The sequence below is a fragment of the Podarcis raffonei genome, chromosome Z, assembly GCF_027172205.1.
Source record: "Podarcis raffonei isolate rPodRaf1 chromosome Z, rPodRaf1.pri, whole genome shotgun sequence".
Lineage (NCBI taxonomy): Eukaryota > Metazoa > Chordata > Lepidosauria > Squamata > Lacertidae > Podarcis > Podarcis raffonei.
Window position 1 is genome coordinate 48,397,916 of NC_070621.1, and position 18,008 is coordinate 48,415,923.

General features: G+C 49.0%; 1 protein-coding gene across 1 annotated transcript; it reads left to right on the plus strand.

Moving 5' to 3' along the window:
* Window positions 1–898: 898 nt before the first annotated feature.
* Window positions 899–15,622, plus strand: LOC128406596 (UAP56-interacting factor-like). The gene is made up of 9 exons (XM_053374133.1): window positions 899–1,078; window positions 3,322–3,459; window positions 4,816–4,958; window positions 5,173–5,297; window positions 6,100–6,172; window positions 11,604–11,647; window positions 11,989–12,063; window positions 13,119–13,230; window positions 14,789–15,622. Exons 1-9 carry the CDS (start codon window positions 982–984, stop codon window positions 14,927–14,929), a joined length of 948 nt encoding a protein of 315 aa, XP_053230108.1. The 5' UTR covers window positions 899–981; the 3' UTR covers window positions 14,930–15,622.
* Window positions 15,623–18,008: the final 2,386 nt, after the last annotated feature.

Here is an 18,008-nt window from a genome sequence, read left to right on the forward strand (position 1 = left end):
TTTGCTGCTGCATCACACTGTTGACTCATGTGAAGGTTGTGGTTCCCCAAGACTCCAAGATCCTTTTCACCTGTACTACTGGAAAGCCAGGTCTTCCCCATATTATATTTGTGCTGAGTAGCTTTGCAGAATGCCATGTTCTCCAGCAGTGGAAGTACTGGTGCAGGGAGAGAAAGTGGTGGCAATTCCAATTTTGCCTCAGGTGGCAAAATGGGAAGAGCTGCCTCTGGTTACTATCCACTGGTCAGAAGCAGTAATGTTTGTGAATACTGGTTGAGCCTGCTTGAAAGTTTCCTGCAGGCAGGGGTGCCAACTTGAATAAAATATTGGGGGGGGGCAGATAAGCCCTGTCCTGAATCATCAATAACACACCATTTGAATAGCAATGCCCACCAAATATTTTATGAGGGTGGGGATGGCGAAGGGTCCTCGGACTCTTGGAATTGACTCCTATGCCTACAGGCATCTGGTGCAGGATGCGAGACTAGATGGGTCACTGGCCTGCCTGTTCCAGCAAACTCTTCCTATCCTCTTGAAACACTCGCTTTGGGGTGCAGAAAGATAAGGGTTGCTGTGCTCTACCTCCACTGTCTGAGACGGTAACCTTCCTGAATGCGAGTTGCTGGAACCCTCAGGCGAAGAGAGCGCTGCTCCCGGGCTCGGGTCCTCCCCATCAGAGCACCTGCTCGGCCACTATGAGAACAACATGCCGGACTACACACGGCGCTGCCTTCGGCATGATCCAGGCTGTTTTGGGATTTGAGAGCGGTGCAGAGGCCATGGAGAAGAACGGGTCTGCAGGTGGACCCCGCCCGCCTCCCAAGCCGCGCCACAGGCCGGGGCCGGCCTCCGCCCCGGACGGGCGGGGGCGACTCTGGTGGCGGCGCCGGGGAATGGGAATGGGACAGCTGGCCAGGGGGCGGGAGCTCGGAGGGCTCTCCTCCGGCCGGCCGCCGCCACCCCTCTCTTTCCTCAGAGGCCATGGCAGCGCCGGGGGCCGGGCAGATGCTCGAAGCCGCCGGTGCTGGGGCAGGATCGGAGCCGGCGGTGGCTGCTGAGGAGATAGATCTGTCTCTGGGTAGGTGCTGCTCGCCACACTCGTCGGGTGTTGGTTGGGTGTGTCCTAGCGTCTCGGGGACCCACCGGGGACCCACCCCACCCCATGGACTTGCTCTGGAGCCGCATAGGCTTTATCCTCGCGGAACCAGATCCACTCTGGGTGCCCTTCTCAAAGCTGGGGTGGAGGGGGCTGGTTCCAGGTGAGAACCGCCCCTCCTCCCAAAAAATATGCACTATATACCTTCTGTATATGGGGCGGGGGAGGCTGCCTATGAACCTCTCTGAGGCGCAGAAAATGTCCGGCCAGGGAAGGTTTGGCAAAGTTTGCAAATTCCTTGCAGCCTTCTTAGGTGCCCAAAGTTGGATCCCCACGGGGTCTATACCTATGCCATTCCTGATTCCACAGGCCAATTGGCTTAGTTGAACCCAAGAGGGGTCTTCTCCCCCATCTTCTGCTTGACACCCCCCCACCTGCAACTTCCTCTCCTTTTTCCGTTTCTCAGTAAATCCCTCTCCTTTCACCATGGACAGCCTATTTTCAACCCAAACACTTCTCCCTCCTCCATCCAGAGAGAAGGGAACCATCAGGGAAAAGCAGATGGCTCAGTGTGGACTGGTTGTCTGTAGCTAAGTCTTACTCAGAGTAGACCAATTGAAATTAATGGCCCTTACTTAGCCGTTCTAATTAATTTCAGTGTGTTTACTCTGGGTATATCTAGATGCAGCCTGTTAGGTTCAAATCACAGCTACATTTTGGCTCACCTCACCATACCCCACAGCAGTTTTTCCAAGCTCAAAACCCCACAGTCCAGCACGGACATGATAAACTGGCCCTCTCCAAAAATAGAAGCTTGATGTGATGCCTGGTCTATTTATGGCATTGACGGGCAATGCAAATCATCATTTCCTTGGCACAAGATCTGTTTGTGCACACAAACATCACACTCATTTTTTCAGTCAGTGATCTGGAAATATGCCCCTGCCCCGTCCAACAGAATTACAATGAAAGAAAGAGGAAAATCTCTCCACTCTCTATTGGCTTGCCTGGCTAATTTGCCTCCCTAAAGCCCCCTCTGAAAATAGGAATGCTGGAAATGTGCTCTCTGTTATTCAGGATTGGCATTTGGGCATCCACTGTTATTTGATCAGACTTAACTTAATAACCAGCACCCAGTATTTAATGATTCCCTCTCTGACGTTGAGTATTGGGAGTTTATGTTTGATACTATTACTGAAAACCTGGCTTCCTCTCATCCCCACACCCCAAGCTGAAGGATATACAGCCTCCTTCATTTTTTTCCCCTTGAAGGACTTGCTTTTGGGGGGGGGGTCTCTTCTGAATACTTTCAAACTTTCTTGAATGGTGGTAATTATTCACTTCAAGGATCATGCTTGGCTCAATGGCAGAGTAGCTGCTTTGCATGCAGAAGATCCCAGGTATCAATCTCTGATGGCATCTCCAGGTAGGGCTAGGAAATTTTGCCTTTACCCTGGAGTGAGAGTTCCCGTCAGTGTTGACAATACTAAGCTAATGGTCTGGCTCAGTACAAGGCAGCTTCTTCCTATGCTTCTATGATTACGCAAATCAACTCAGTTCTCCAGGTAAGGAGACCTTGCGTTCAGAGTAAAGCCATACTGATCGCTTCTATATTGGTTAGACGGTGCTATTAATACGGCTCAGAAATTGCCGCGCCTGTTCAGTTTGTTGCTCACTCTGCTATCCTTGCCTCATTTAATGCAATACATTTTCCCTATTTGAATTAAAAGAAAATCAACCCTAAGATAAATCCAGATTAAAACACATGCCAACACTTTACATATTTGGATTAGGTTGTCTAAATAAAAATATTTTTAGCAGGTGCTGAAGAGTATCGTGAAGACGCCTGCTTGATATGAGCAGGCAGGGAGTTCCAAACTGTAGAGGCTGAGACACAAAAATATGCATTTCTTACAAATGCAGAATTGGTATTATGTGGCACCTGTAATGGTGCCAGTTCTGCAGGTCAAAGGGGTCAACTGGGCACATATTGCAGATAAACTGGTCCCAAGTTATTAAGGGCAACTGGAAACTACCCTCTGTTTTGGAATTCTGTTTTGGAATACTGGGATTCCTTAGAGCAGTATTCTGTGCCACACTCTCCTTGCCCCACATACTGAGGGTTAGCTTTCCATCCTCTTGTCTTAAAATGCTGGGAGGCCAACATGAAACAAAAGAGAAGATTTCCTTGACGTATTCTGTGTGTGTTGGTTTCCCTAATTTAGATGACATCATAAAGCGCAACAAGAAAGGGCAGACAAATGCAAAGGAAAACAGATGGAAGCAGCCGCTCAAGAACTGGAATCCAGCCTATAGCAACAGAAGACGTCGATTCTGGGGCTGGGTACCAAGGAACCTGCAAGGTATGTGTGAGAAGCAATAGCAGGAAGAGAAGGTTTGGGAGTTGGCAAAATTCAGGAAATAAGTTGGTAGGGCTTTTTGTAACGGTTGGCATCCTGAGATATCAACCCCTCCTTCAGCTTCATGCAAGTACCTTTAGCTAGGGGTGACCAGAGGAGGGTACATAATGTAATTGAACACTAAAATGAATATTAAATAATGAATGAATGAATATTAAAATGAAAATAATGAACACAAAAAGAGACAAAACGTTTAAGTGATTTATAGCATGAACTGGCTCCCAGTATGACTTGAGCACAGCTCTTTCAAACTGTAGCACAGAACTAGGAATACAGCACAACAAAGAATCTCCTCCTTTCATGGTTAATGGGCCTTTGATGAAGTGGGAAAATAATCTATCAAGGTAGGGATCAGTAGTGTTGTGGGAGAACAAGGATCTGCAGAGGAGGGATGCTCCTGAATTGAGATAGGCTTTTCATGTTGGAGATAGACAGATGGGGCTTGTCAACCTGGGACAAGCCATCTAGGAAAAGGAAAACTTTGATCCTAAACATCATCATCATCATTATTAAAGTTTGTATTTTTATACAAACTCCCCGCAGATCTCGGGGAGGTTCACAAAAACAAAGACAACCCAATAACCCCCCTCCCTTCCATAACATATTTTAAAAGGGCATCAGATGTCAATCAGCCAAAGGCCTGGTTGAAGAGGAACATTTTTGTCTGGTACCTAAAGGTGCATAATAAAGGTGCCAGCTTGACCTCCCTGGGGAGAGCATTCCACAAGCGGGGATCCACTGCAGAAAAAGCTCATTCTCAAGTTGCCACCCTCCGGACCTCTCATGGAGGAGGCACACAAAGAAGGGTCTCAGATGATGATTGCAAGGTCTGGATAGGTTCATATGGAGAGAGGCGGTCCCTGAGTTATTGCAGTCCTGAGCTATTTAAGGCTTTATAGATTAAAAACCAGCATTTGAATTGGGATTAGAAACTAGGTGGTAGCCAGTGCAGTTGGACCAGGATCCAACTTCAACCAGGCCTCTGGCTGATTAATATTCTACAGCCTTTTAAATGTGTTTGTGGGGAGAGGTGCTATTGTTTTGTTGTTTTTATTTTAACTATTTATTTGTGCTTTTACCTTGTGAACAGCCCTGAGATCTTTTGATGAAGGGTGATATATTATTATTAATAATACAATAGCAAAAGTGCAGGTAATCTCACATACTCATCCCCCTTTGGAAGAAGGGGCAGGGGAGAGTCAGATGTGGCAAATAGCAGAGAAACATTGTTTTTAATGATAAATTGTCGACACCTGAGGATTGAAGAGGAATCACATTCTGCATGGTGTGTCTCTTTAGGACCCAGCAGGTTCAGAGGAGAGTTTCAAAAGCAGCAGAATTACAGTAAGCCTTTCTGGAATGGGGTGACCAGTCCCAGGAGGAGAGCAGCCCTTGGGCCAAAAGGCATGAGCCCCCTAAATCGGCCCAGCTCAGCTCAACAGGTAGGACTATGGCAGTCTTTGCCAACTGATACCCTCCAGGAGTTTTGGACGGCAGCTCCTATAAACCCAGACAGCTCAGGATGGATGGGAGTTGTAGTCGACAACATTTGGCAGACTCCAGGATGAGGAAGGCTGGGCTTCGACAGCTGTTCCCCTGCCCATGATGCTTTATGTTCAAGAAGCCAATCCTGAGGCAAACTGTGCTAATTTGTAGGTGCAGCAGGAAGATGCTACCTTGGTTGGGAGCAGGGATGGCACAACACCCGGTACCCAGCAGAGGGATCCCACAAGGGTCAATCGCTTTCGAAGGGCAGGAGCTGCTCCACCAACCGCCCAAAGGTAAGGAAGCTTGGTTTCGGGAGGAGTAGACTTCTGTGCAGGGGGGCAAACCTGAATAAAATATTGGAGTGGGGAGGTAAGCCCTACTCTGCCCCATTGATCACAAAATGCAGCACATGCACACCAGTTGAATGGCAATGCCCATCAACTTTTGGGGGGAGGGGGCGATCCCCTCAAATATTTTATTGGAGGAGCCAAAGGGACCTCAAGCCCTAGGAGCTGGCTCCTATGCTTCCCTGTTCCCACGAAAGTGTGTGTGTGACTGCAAGCCACTTTACAGGACACGGTGTCAGTTTTCGCCTCCCAATCCTGGGGAATCTGAACATTTGCAAAATCAAGTAGCAAATGGCTGGACAATTTTTCAACTGAGATTCCAAATTCAGCAAATATATTTTTATATGTTTGGGGAGGGGGTCAGGATCCAGATCACCCTGCCACCTACTTGGACACGACGTCATCGCCTTGTAACGTAGAAGAACAGGAGCCAGAGTTTTGTGTGGGAATTTGGCTGATGCTGGAAGCTGAACTGTAAGGCTGTGATTTGCCTGGAACCCCAATGTGGAAGAAAGACCCGGGGTGTGAGTGCTCTGAGCCCCTCTGTCCTATGCTTTGTAAATGTAGCCATACTTACTAAAGACACCACAGCCTACTCTGACCTTCATTCCCTACAAACGGAGCCCTGCGTAAGCACAGTCACTCCCCGAGTCTCGCCACTTGGAGACTGGCGTATCTACCACAGTATCTATGGCTTGAGTGTGCGCAGAAATTTGTGTTAATATAGGGTCCTTTTATTTCCCCCCAGTAATCAGCCTTTCCGGCTAAACCGAAGACCAGCTTTCTTCCAGAGGCAATCCAGATTCAACTTCAACCGAAGGGTGAGTTCTTCATTGTCTTTTATATCATGCTTTTGAATTCTGGTGCTGGGGGAGACTCTTGAGAGTCCCATGGACTGCAAGAAGTTCAAACCTATCCATTCTGAAGGAAATCAGCCTTGAGTGCTCACTGGAAGGACAGATCCTGAAGCTGAGGCTCCAATACTTTGGCCACCTCATGAGAAGAGAAGACTCCCTGGAAAAGACCCTGATGTTGGGAAAGATGGAGGGCACAAGGAGAAGGGGACGACAGAGCATGAGATGGTTGGACAGTGTTCTCGAAGCTACCAGCAGGAGTTTGACCAAACTGAGGGAGGCAGTGGAAGACAGGAGTGCCTGGTGTGCTCTGGTCCATGGGGTCACGAAGAGTCGGAAATAATAATAAGAATAAGAATAAGAAGAAGAAGAAGAAGAAGAAGAAGAAGAAGAAGAAGAAGGCCGGGCTCAGAGCGTCTTACAAGCAATAATAAAAACAAGATGAATGATTACAACTTAAAAACAAAAATAAAATACAACATTAAAATAATGGAACATTAAAATATTAAAATGTAGCCTTATCGCAGGAGGAGAAGGAAAAGAAAAAAGAAAGAGAGGGAGGGAGGGAATCAAATTGGCTCCAAGCCAAAGGCCAGGCGGAACAACTCTGTCTTACAGGCCCTGCGGAAAGAAATCAGATCCTGCAGGGCCCTGGTCTCATGAGGCAGAGCGTTCCACCAGGCCGGGGCCAGTGTTGAAAAGGCCCTGGCTCTGGTTGAAGCCAATCTAACTTCCTTAGGGCCCGGGACCTCTAGGGTGTTGCTATATGTGGACCTTGAGGCTCTCCGTGGGGCATACCAGGAGAGGCGGTCCCGTAGGTACGAGGGTCCTAGGTCGTGAAGGGCTTTAAAGGTCAAAAGCAGCACCTTAAATCTGACCCTTTACTCCACCGGGCGGGAGCCAGTGCAGCTTGAAAAGCACTGGGTGAATATGCTCCCATGGCAGAGACCACGTGAGGAGCCTCGCTGCAGCATTCTGTACCCGCTGGAGTTTCTGGGACAGCTTCAAGGGCAGCCCCACATAGAGCGAATTACAGTAGTCAAGCCTGGAGATGACCGTCGCATGGATCACTGCGGCCAGGTCGGGGCAAGAAAGGTAAGTGACCAACTGCTTGATGCGGCGAAGGTGGAAAAATGTCGCCTTGGCTGTTGCTGTAACTTGCGCCTCCATGGAAAGGGAGGCGTCAAGGATTACACCCAAACTCTTAACAGAAGGCAATGGCACTAATTGGGCCCCCGCAAGAGAAGGGAGTTGGTCCCTCATCCCCATGCCATCCCGACCTAGCCATAGGACCTCTGTCTTCGAAGGATTTAGTTTTAATCGGCTCCCACGAAACCATCCAGCCACAGCTTCCAAGCATCTGGTCAGTGTGTTCAGGGCCGAGTCGGTGTGGCCATCCATCAGCAGATAGAGCTGAGTGTCATCAGCATATTGGTGACAGCCCAGCCCAAAGCTCCGGATAATCTGGACAAGGGGGCGCATAAAGATGTTAAAAAGCATCGGGGAGAGAATTGCGCCCCACACACATTTCCCTCCCTAGTGCCACCCTCTGTCCCCGACCAGAGATAAAAGAGCACAACCAGTTACGGGCTATGCCCTGTATCCCCACGTCTGCGAGGCGGTGGTCCAGAAGATCATGATCGACCATGTCAAAGGCTGCTGACAAATCTAAAAGGATCAGCAGTCCTGACCCGCCTCGATCCAGTTGTCTACGGAGATCATCTGTTAGGGCGACCAGAGCCGTCTCCGTCCCAAAACCAGGACAGAAACCGGACTGAAATAGATCTAAAGCCGATGTTTCCTCCAGAAACCTACCAAGCTGTTCAGCAACCGCTCTCTCAATTACCTTACCCAGGTATGGAAGATTTGAAACTGGGCGGTAATTGGATAGGTCTAAGGGATCTAATGAAGTTTTCTTTAAGAGTGGACACACCACTGCTTCCTTCAGTTTCCCTGGGAATGTCCCCGTGTCAAGGGACATGACTAAACAACTAAACAACAACAACTATTTATTTTTTCCATCTGTACCCCAACCATTTCTCCAAGGAGCTTAAAGTGGTTTACATCGTCCCTATTGGGAAGACCTCTCTGAGTGCATGGTCTGGAAGTTGGGCAATAGGGGCAGTACAGGATTCCTTTTGGTGTACCAACCTCCCCACTGTGCCAAGGATTCCCTGCCCGAGCTGCTTCAGGTCATACCAGATGTTCTCCTGGAGACACCTAGTTTGGTTGTCTTAGGGGATTTTAACATCCATGCCAACACAACCTTACAAGGGGCCACTCCGGATTTTGTGGAAAGCATGGCCTCCATGGGGCTGTCCCTGAATAAGTTTGGCCCAACTCATAGTCACGGACATGCCTTAGACCTGGTGTTCACCTCTAGTGACGTGGGTGATCTGACAGTAAGTAAAAGTGAAACAAAAGAAGTGCCATGGTCAGATCACTTCCTAGTGCAACTGGACTTCTCTGCGACCCTTCCCCTCTGCAGGGAGGTGGGACCGATTTGGATGGTCCGCCCCTGCCACTTAATGAATCCAATTGGCTTCCAGAGAGTGGTAGGGGATGTTCCAGAGAGTGATAGGGGATGTTCCAGAGAGTGGTAGGGGATGTTTTATCCCATGTTGATGGCCTTTCAGCTGATTCCCTGGTGGATTCCCTGTTGGAATGCGGAGTTAACCAGGGCTATCGACTCTCTGGCTCTGAGTGCCCTCTCCAATTGGATGGAACCCGGACAGTCCTGTGGTTATCTCCAGAGCTGAGGGCAAGGAAACAATCACTGAGACGGCTAGAGTGCCAGTGGCAGAAAACTCATTCTTAATTGGACCGGACATGGGTCAGAGCTCAACGTCAAGTCTACCAAGTGGCAATGGTGACGGCAAAGAGGACCTTCTTCACCGCCTCTATTGCATCTGCAGAAAACAGCAGCAGGAGACTCTTTCAGGTGCTTCACAATCTATCAGAACCACCTTCGTCACCGGGGCCTGGTAGGGACCCCAAGATCTCCTGCAATGCTTTTGCATAGCTCAGATTTGGGAAGAGGTAGATTCCACCATGGGAGCAGGGCTGGGGCGGGAGAGTGCTAGAGTCCTGTCTAGCAAGTGGACAGGCTGCTTGGATGAGTGAAACCAACCACCTGTCTCTTTGATCCTTGCCCATCCTGGCTTATAAAAGCTAGCCGGGAAGGGCTGGGCGATGGGCTTCACGGGGTGGTGAATGCTTCTTTCTGTGAGGGAGCCTTCCCAGACCTGCTGAAAGAGGTGGTCATTAAACCGCTTCTTAAAAAAACATCTCTAGACCTGGCCAATATGGCCAACTATCACCCAGTCTCAAATCTTCCATTCTTGGGCAAGGTGATAGAGCGAGTGGTTGCTGAACAACTCCAGGCACACCTGGAAGAAGCGGACCATTTGGATCCCTTCCAGTCGGGATTCAGGCCTCACCATGGGACTGAAACTGCCTTGGTCGCACTGGGCGATGATCTCCGGCGGGGTAGGGACAAAGGTGAGAGCTGTTTCCTAGTTCTGTTGGATCTCTCAGTGGCTTTTGATACCATCAACCATAACATCCTTCTGGACTGTCTAGAGGGGCTGTGAGCTGGGGGCACTGTTATACGGTGGTTCCGCTCCTTTCTCCTGGGCTGTGTTGAGAAAGTGGTGTTGGGGGATGAGTGTTCAGACCCCTGGGCTCTCACTTGTTGGGTGCCTCAGGGTTCTGTCCTCTCCCTCATGCTTTTCAACATCTACATGCAGCCGCTGGGAGAGATCAGGGGGTTTGGGTTGGGTGTTCATCAAGATTTGGATGATACCCAGCTCTACCTCTCTTTCAAATCAGAACCAGTGAAGGCGGTGAACGTCCTGTGTGAGTGTCTGGAGGATGGGGGCTGAGGTTAAATCCTGACAGGACAGAAGTACTGTTTTGGGGGGACAGGGGGCGGGCAGGTGTGGAGGACTCCCTGGTTCTGAATGGGGTAACTGTGCCCCTGAAATACCAGGTGCATAGCCTAGGAGTCAGTGGCGTAGCGTGGGGGGTGCAGGGGGGGGCGTCCGCACCGGGCACAACATCGGGGGGGGGCGCACTCGCAGCTCTCTGCCCCGAATTAATCCACGGGTTAGGGGGCGCAAATTACTTGCCTGGCCCCGGGTGCTGACAACCCACGCTATGCCACTGCTGGGAGTCATTTTGGACTCACAGTTGTCCATGGAGGTGCAGGTCAATTCTGTGTCCAGGGCAGCTGTTTATCAGCTCCATCTGGTATGCAGGCTGAGACCCTACCTGCCTGCAGACTGTCTCGCCAGAGTGGTGCATGCTCTAGTTATCTCTTGCTTGGACTACTGCAATGCGCTCTATGTGGTGCTACTTTTGAAGGTGACCCGGAAACTACAATTAATCCAGAATGTGGCAGCTAGACTGGCGACTGGGAGTGGCCGCCAAGACCACATAACACCGGTCTTGAAAGACCTACATTGGCTCCCCGTATGTTTCCGAACACAATTCAAAGTGTTGGTGCTGACCTTTAAAGCCCTAAACAGCCTTGGCCCAGTATACCTGAAGGAGCGTCTCTACCCCCATTGTTCTGTCCAGACACTGAGATCCAGCACCGAGGGCCTTCAGGTGGTTCCCTCACTGCGAGATGTGAGGTTACAGGGAACCAGGCAGAGGGCCTTCTCAGTAGTGGCACCCACCCTGTGGAACGGCCTCCCACCAGATGTCAAGGAAATAAACAAATATCAGACTTTTAGAAGACATCTGAAGGCAGCCCTGACATTTTAATGTATTTTTAATATTTGTTGGAAGCCGCCCAGAGTGGCTGGGGAAACCCAGCCAGATGGGTGTGGTATTATCATCATCATCATCATCATCATCCCTTCCCCTCCTCATTCAATCTCAACAACAACCCTGGCCACCCACTCAGCTTCATGGCTGATGGGGATTCGAATGCTGGTCTCCTGGGTCCCAACCCGACACTCTCACCTCTACACCACATTGGCTCTCAGTGATCGAGTGAGGGATGTGTTGCCATTGCCCTCTGGCTTCAGTTGGCCCTGCAACCCATTCTTAAAGGGGCAACTGTAAGACTGACCAGATTTAAAACTGCATTGTGTTTTCCCTAAGTAGTCACAGTATTCTACAAACATTTTCTCTGTAATCCTTACAACAATCATGTAAGACAGAGGAGAGGATCTTAAATGGTTTTTAACAAATGTGGTTTCTTACTGATAATTTTATTACTTTATTCTTTTTGTAATCTGCTTAGAGGTTCTAAGATTTTGCAAAATAAACAAGGAATCCACTTTAAGCTACAGTCTGTGGAGAGCTTTGATCCATACTGTGGAACAAAGTCTCCTTGCTTTGGGAGTTTTGGTTTCTGTCATGCTTGTTGTTCTCTTCCTTCTTACAGCAAACAAAGTCCAATGTGGAGGGGAAGCCTTTAAAGAGGAGGAGGTAAGTTGTGGAAAGAGCCCCCCTTTTCTGAAGGAAGAAAAAGCAGTGGTGGAGGAGAGAAAGTAAGGATTGGCAATATGCCTTCCTGGCATAACCAGAGCCCCTGCTCTGTTTTTCCCCAGGTGGGAGGTTCTAGGGTTGCACTGACCTTACTTTGTAGGAGAATTGTAGAGGGCACATCAGTTGGATCTTGATGAGTGTCTGACCTTTGGAGCCTTCTCAACCTCCTCTAACGCTGGCATGTCTTCATCAGTCTGTGCTCCATTCACTCCAGTCCTGCTGCTGCTGCTGCTGCTAGGAGTCTGGTTCTTTGCTTCCTCTCCCTGTCTCTCTTTCTCTAGGTGGCAGCCAGAACCCAATCCTGGAGGTGTGCTGACCGTTTCTGTGTCTAACCCCCAAGCAAGTCAAGCAAGCATGTACGTTATGTTGCCTTGAGTGAAAACAATGCCCATTCTCTATTGTGCATCTCACCTTCCTGCTCTATCACCCTTCCTTCCTTCCTTCCTTCCTTCCTTCCTTCCTTCCTTCCTTCCTTCCTTCTTTCTTTCACACATTTATCTCCCTCCTTTCCCCCAAGCTGCTCAAGCAGGTATGCAGAGTCCACCCCCCCCACACATTTTATGGTCACACAACAACCCTGTGAGGTTGGTTGGGCTGAGAGTGAGCCCAGCAAGCTTCCTGGCTGAGTGGGGGCTTGTACCCTGGTCTCCCAGTTCCTAGCACAGTACTCCAACAACTGTGCCACACTGCCCCTCACTTTGGATTTCTGGCCCACCAGGCCTGTGACACTTGCAGCCAGCTCCCCTTTCAGAGCCAGGGGCATAGGTGAGGGGGGCACAAAATTAGCTAGAAATATGTCCATAAATATGTCTATAAATAAATAAAAATATTGATTATTGCCTCATAAGGAAAGGTTTTTAATAGAGGGTGAATTGAATTGGGGGGGGTGTTGGAGGAAAGAAGGAAAGAAGAGCTAACTTGTCCATAGGTAGAGGGCGCAATCTGGATGGTTCTGCCAGGAGTGCAAGATCACCTACCTACGCCTCTGCGCCTCTGGACCTATGCAGGGGTGGATGGTGCTCATTGGGACTGGTAGGGTGGAAGGCAAAGAGGCCAACAGTAGGTGGCGCCAGAGCCAAGGAGTGGCAGAGCCAATGTGTTCTGTGCCTGAGATGGAGTGGGAAGGGGCTGGCAGCCCTCATGGACTGGCCAGAATCCACTGGGCAAATGCTCATCTTCCAGAGTGTGGGTCTTCTGCCCTCAAAGTACAGAACTTCTGCTGTTGCTCTCTCAGAAACCGTGCCCAGGTGGGCTGTTTCGTTTTTCTTAGCTGCTTGATCCCTGAGGAAGTTGTAGGTGACGCAACTCTGGCATCTCTTACTTGGGAAGGTTTGGGAGATTAACAAATTCCACCCTTCTTCCTTGGCTCCATGGAAAGAAGGCATCTTTATATTCTGTGTGCATTTCACAGGCCAGGAGCCAAGCACCCCTTCCCGAGGGGGAGAAGAGGCCCAGAAAAGATGAGCCGTTCCCAGCCCAAAGGTGTTCCCCTGAGATTCAACTTCCGGGCTATGGCTAACCAGGTTAGGAGCAGGAATATTGGGAGGCTTTTGGAGCAGGAATATTGGAAGCGGGAAGGAACTGATGTCATCTGCCAGAGCAGCTGGCTAATTGAAGGGAATGAGGTGATAACAAGGCTTTCACATCTTAACTCTTGTTTGTAACCAGGATAGAGGGAGGGACACAGGTGGCGCTGTGGGTTAAACCACTGAGCCTAGGACTTGCCGATCAGAAGGGATCAGAAGGTTGGCGGTTCAAATCCCCGTGACGGGGTGAGCTCCCGTTGCTTGGTCTCAGCTCCTGCCAACCTAGCAGTTCGAAAGCACATCAAAGTGCAAGTAGATAAATAGGTACCGCTCCGGCGGGAAGGTAAACGGCGTTTCCGTGCGCTGCTCTGGTTTGCCAGAAGCAGCTTAGTCATGCTGGCCACATGACCTGGAAGCTGTACGCCAGCTCCCTCGGCCAATAAAGCGAGATGAGCGCCGCAACCCCAGAGTCGGTCACGACTGGACCTAATGGTCAGGGGTCCCTTTACCCTTTACCTTAGGATAGAGGGAGGTGGAGGGCAATATGAAGCAGACTCTGGGTACTTGGTTCCTTTTCTTTTTTCGGGTTCCTACGTCAAACCAGCAGTTTAAATGGCAACACTCCTTTGCAAGATTGTGCGCCTTTTTAATTGTTTGTCCGCCTTTTTAATTGTTTGTAATCAAGAAAATGATCAAGAAAATGATAAGTTGATCAAGAAAATGATAAGTTGCCACTGCCAAAGCATTGTATGCCATCTGGCTGAAGACTTTTTGTTAAAGTTCAATTGTGCTAAAAGTTGAACCTATGCTGGGGGTGCGGTAGGGGGTGTTCATGTGGCCACCTCTAGCCACCTGCTGAACTTAGGAGTGGGGAGGAAAGCCCTGTTCTTACCTTCTGAGCTTTCTCATGCTTCAGAGGACCCACATAATGGTGCCCTGGGGGGCGGTACTAAAGAGTTCAGTTTAACCTGGAAATTAGCCAAGCTTCCCCCCAATTCTGGGGACACTAGCTTGTCTCCCTTGCAGTCCAACCCCCAGCTTGAACTGGGGTTGGGTGGACTCCTCATCTCTTAACTCCTGGGCTTCAAAATATAGAAGGTGGGTTTTGTACCCTATTACACATGCCCTCAAGGAAACCATTCCCGCACATCATAATCTCTAGGTTTTGTGTTATAACCTTGCCATGGGCAGCTTCGTGCAGGAATGTTTGAGTGTGATGGATTTTTCTCACTTCAGAGCAGGGTGTGTTTAAGCTGAAGGTCGCCAGGAACTCACATGAAGATTGTGGTCATACATGTGTTGTCTCCAAAGCTAAATCTATCTGTGTTCAGCAGAGCTGTGTATTCACCATTCCACCCCCTCCAAAGAATAGCAAGAACCTTAGTTTTCCTTTCACAGTGCTACAGTTCCCAGCACCCTTAACAAATCATTGTTCTCAGGACTTTTTGGGTGTGGGTGGGTGGGAGGAGATGTGCTTTAAATGTGCTGTGTGCTGACATCTCCAAGCACATGTCTGTGGGGATTCAAGACTAACTCTTATGTTTTTCTTCCTTAGACGAGCTTGACGTTGAACGAAAGGTTCTCTGGGTTGAGGAACACACGCCATTTCACAGCGAAACAGAACACAGGCCGAATGGTCACTCTGCCATTGCATTTGGTGAAGTCAGACTGGCTTTGCAAAGGAGTTTGCCCCTAAACCCAGTTGGTTGGTTGCCTGCCTCTGTCTGGGTGGCAGCTTGGCATCACAAAACACAAAGAGACAGCCCCATGCAACCTCACACTCAAAGATTTCTGCCCATGCTTCAGACATGCAGCCCTAAGAGTAGCCCTGACTCCCACTCTAGGCCCCTCTGCCCCAGACTTCTTCCTGATGTAGCCTACCGTCTGATCCAGCTTTGAGGTGTGATTCCGTATGGCTGCTAGTACAGTTGTGTTTTTGCCGGAGAGCCATGTGGTAAGGAAGATCTCCAAGCAAGCTTCATAGGGGCCCTCCTCAATCCTCTGATGTGCCCACAAAGGCATGATCAAGCACCCTCATGCCACAGCTGCCTCTGGAGTGACCCTCCCTCCAGTAAGAGGCATGCCTCACAGCTGAGTGCCTGGTTGTTTGTGTAGTGTGGGGGCAGGGAATCTTGTGGGCTCCCAGATATTGCCAGATCCAATGGCCTTCTGCCCCAGCCAGCATGGCCGACCGTCAGGGGTGATAGAATCCAACAACATCTAGAGGGTCACAGAACTCCCCATCCCTGGTCTAGTGAATTTGAGGTTCTTTGTTTCTCTCCCTCTGCCCCGTTTTGCCTGGAAAAGCACTTTGGCAGATTCCTTTTGATGATTTGGGTGTGACAAGCTGTAACAGCGCGCTGAATAAAACAACTTTTAGAAGCTGAAACACTGGGCTGTTTTCTTTTCTAATGAAAAAATATTCACTATGGAGTTCACAGGCACAAAACACAATGTTGATATCATCCAGGAAATGGGTTTCACTTGGAGTGCATGGGTTGCATGAGAGCATGTTGTGTGGGATAACCAGTCTCGTATATCCAACATCTCAGATAACAACATGCTTCAGTCTAATTAATGCTGGAAGGGGTTAACATCATAGAGTAAGCTGTCCTGCCATCTTAGCCATGTCACTTCCCCTTACCTTGGGAGGAAATAGGTAATCAAGGCTATTGTCCCCCCACCCCTGGTCCACCTGAAAAACTCCGTGTGTGGAGAGAGTTGAGCTAGTTGCTCCAGCTCAACCACATGGCTCTCACCAGACACTCTGGCGCTCCTATACCAATAATCTTTTGGAGGGATTTAGATAAGTAGGAGAAGATACTTTATTTAGCCATTATCCTTCCTCTTTCTCATTTGTGTGAGAATGCAAATGATCTGTTTCAACATAGTTAAATATCACCACGCAGTTTACCTCTGGAAGCTGTGAGGACAAGCCTGCAGAATCTTCTAGAACAAGGCGGCCCAACTCTTCATACCAAGTGGGTCTCAATAGTACTTCAACATAGAACCAGTGGACTTCTGGGAATTGGACTCCAGGCTGGGGGGGAGGTCTGGCTGTGTGGTGTAGTGGGTAGAGTGTTGGGCTGGGACCTAGAAGGCCAGAGTTCAAACCCCACACAACCATGAAGCTGTCTGGGTGAGCTTGGGCCAGTTCCTGCCTCTCAGCCTAACCTGCCTCACAGGGTTGTTGTGAGCATAAAATGAGGAGGGGGAAGACCCTTGAGCTCCATGGAGGAGCGGTGGGAGAATAATGCTTGGCCTCCACCAGGGTTGCTAACATGAGGTAAGCCCCTCCCTGCATAATCAATCACACACCCCAATGGAAGGGCAATGCCCATCCACTTTGGGCTGGGAGCTGCCTTTGGAGTGAAGTCTAGCCAGTGGAGATAATGCAATAAACACATCAATCTCCTGTTCCGCACACTGGCTGACTAGATGCCTCTGGGAGGCCCACAAGCCAGGCAGGAAAGCAACCTCCCCACATGCTGCTTCTCCCCAATTTTACAAGGGTAAAATACAAAGGTACCCAAGCCGCCTTTAATTTGCCCCCCTTTGAGGCTTGGTGATCCAGGGAGGCAAAACGAGAAGCCGTTAACATCTATTTCACTTACGCTCCAAGTCTCCTGTAGAAATACAATGTCATACCCTTGGGTGAATTGGACAAAAGACACGTCAGATGCCTTTTTAGACCATCCTGCTGTATTCCACGTTGTAAAGCTAAGGTTGGGTTTGGCTTTGCTAAAATTTAGTCTTTGTCAATTATCTTCTGAAAAGTTTTTGGAATTTGCCTATTTATGTGGCAGCTGGATGTTATTTATTTTAACAGTATCTTTGCACGGGGAACAGCCCAGGAGTTTGATGAATTCAGACAATGGATATAAAGTACTCACACTGAAAATCGTAGAGCCTTTGTTTACCTGGGCACCCTCCGGAGGATGTTCCATCTGCCTGGAGCCTAGTTCCTCCTCATCTAAGTATCTCATTTTAGTCCTGAAACCCGGTGAGCTCAACATGGTGGTGGTTTCCCTTTGGGGGGGGGCAATCTACTACCTTCTCCTACACATTGCACTTTTGTAGATGAAGGCAGATTTATCTCTGCCATTACCTGAAAGTTGTGAGGGTGACAGACTGCCAAGTTGTGTGCCTGAGAAGGGAACTCTTCCCCCATAGGAACCTTTTTGGAGGGAGTCTGGTCGACTGCTAGATCCTCCTCTCTGGCATCCTTACATTCGTCCTTTCCAGTTAATCTGTTTCTAAGTGTTGTCTTTCTAAAATTTTGATTTGTGCTAAGGAAGGTAATGTCCAAAAATGACTTATTAGAGCATTTTCTTCTGGAGAGAGATTATCCTTCCGCTCATTTGCGGATGATGCAAACCATATAAGGGTGCACCTTTCCTTTTTGATTTTAGAGTCTCTTGTTTATGATGGTCGAACAGGGCTTTGGGGGACTAGTGCCCCTTCCTAAATTTTTCCTGTTCCTCATTTGTCATTGATTTGTCGCTCTTGGCAGCAGAGAATAGGGTCATTGGTAACCTATTTTCGAAAAGTCTTGGTATTATTATTCTTTTCTTCAGGAATAGATGTCTTAATCTGTGGATAAGTTTAGCCAGGTTCTGATCTTGAAAGGTAATCATTGTTTGTACCGAATAACCATCATAGTATAAATTATAGAAGCAATGTCGTTTGGCTTTACTACATGTGGCAGCATATCATTTGGGATGTTCAGAAGACGCATTATGTGGTCTGTCCATGATAGAAAGGCCTTCGGTTTT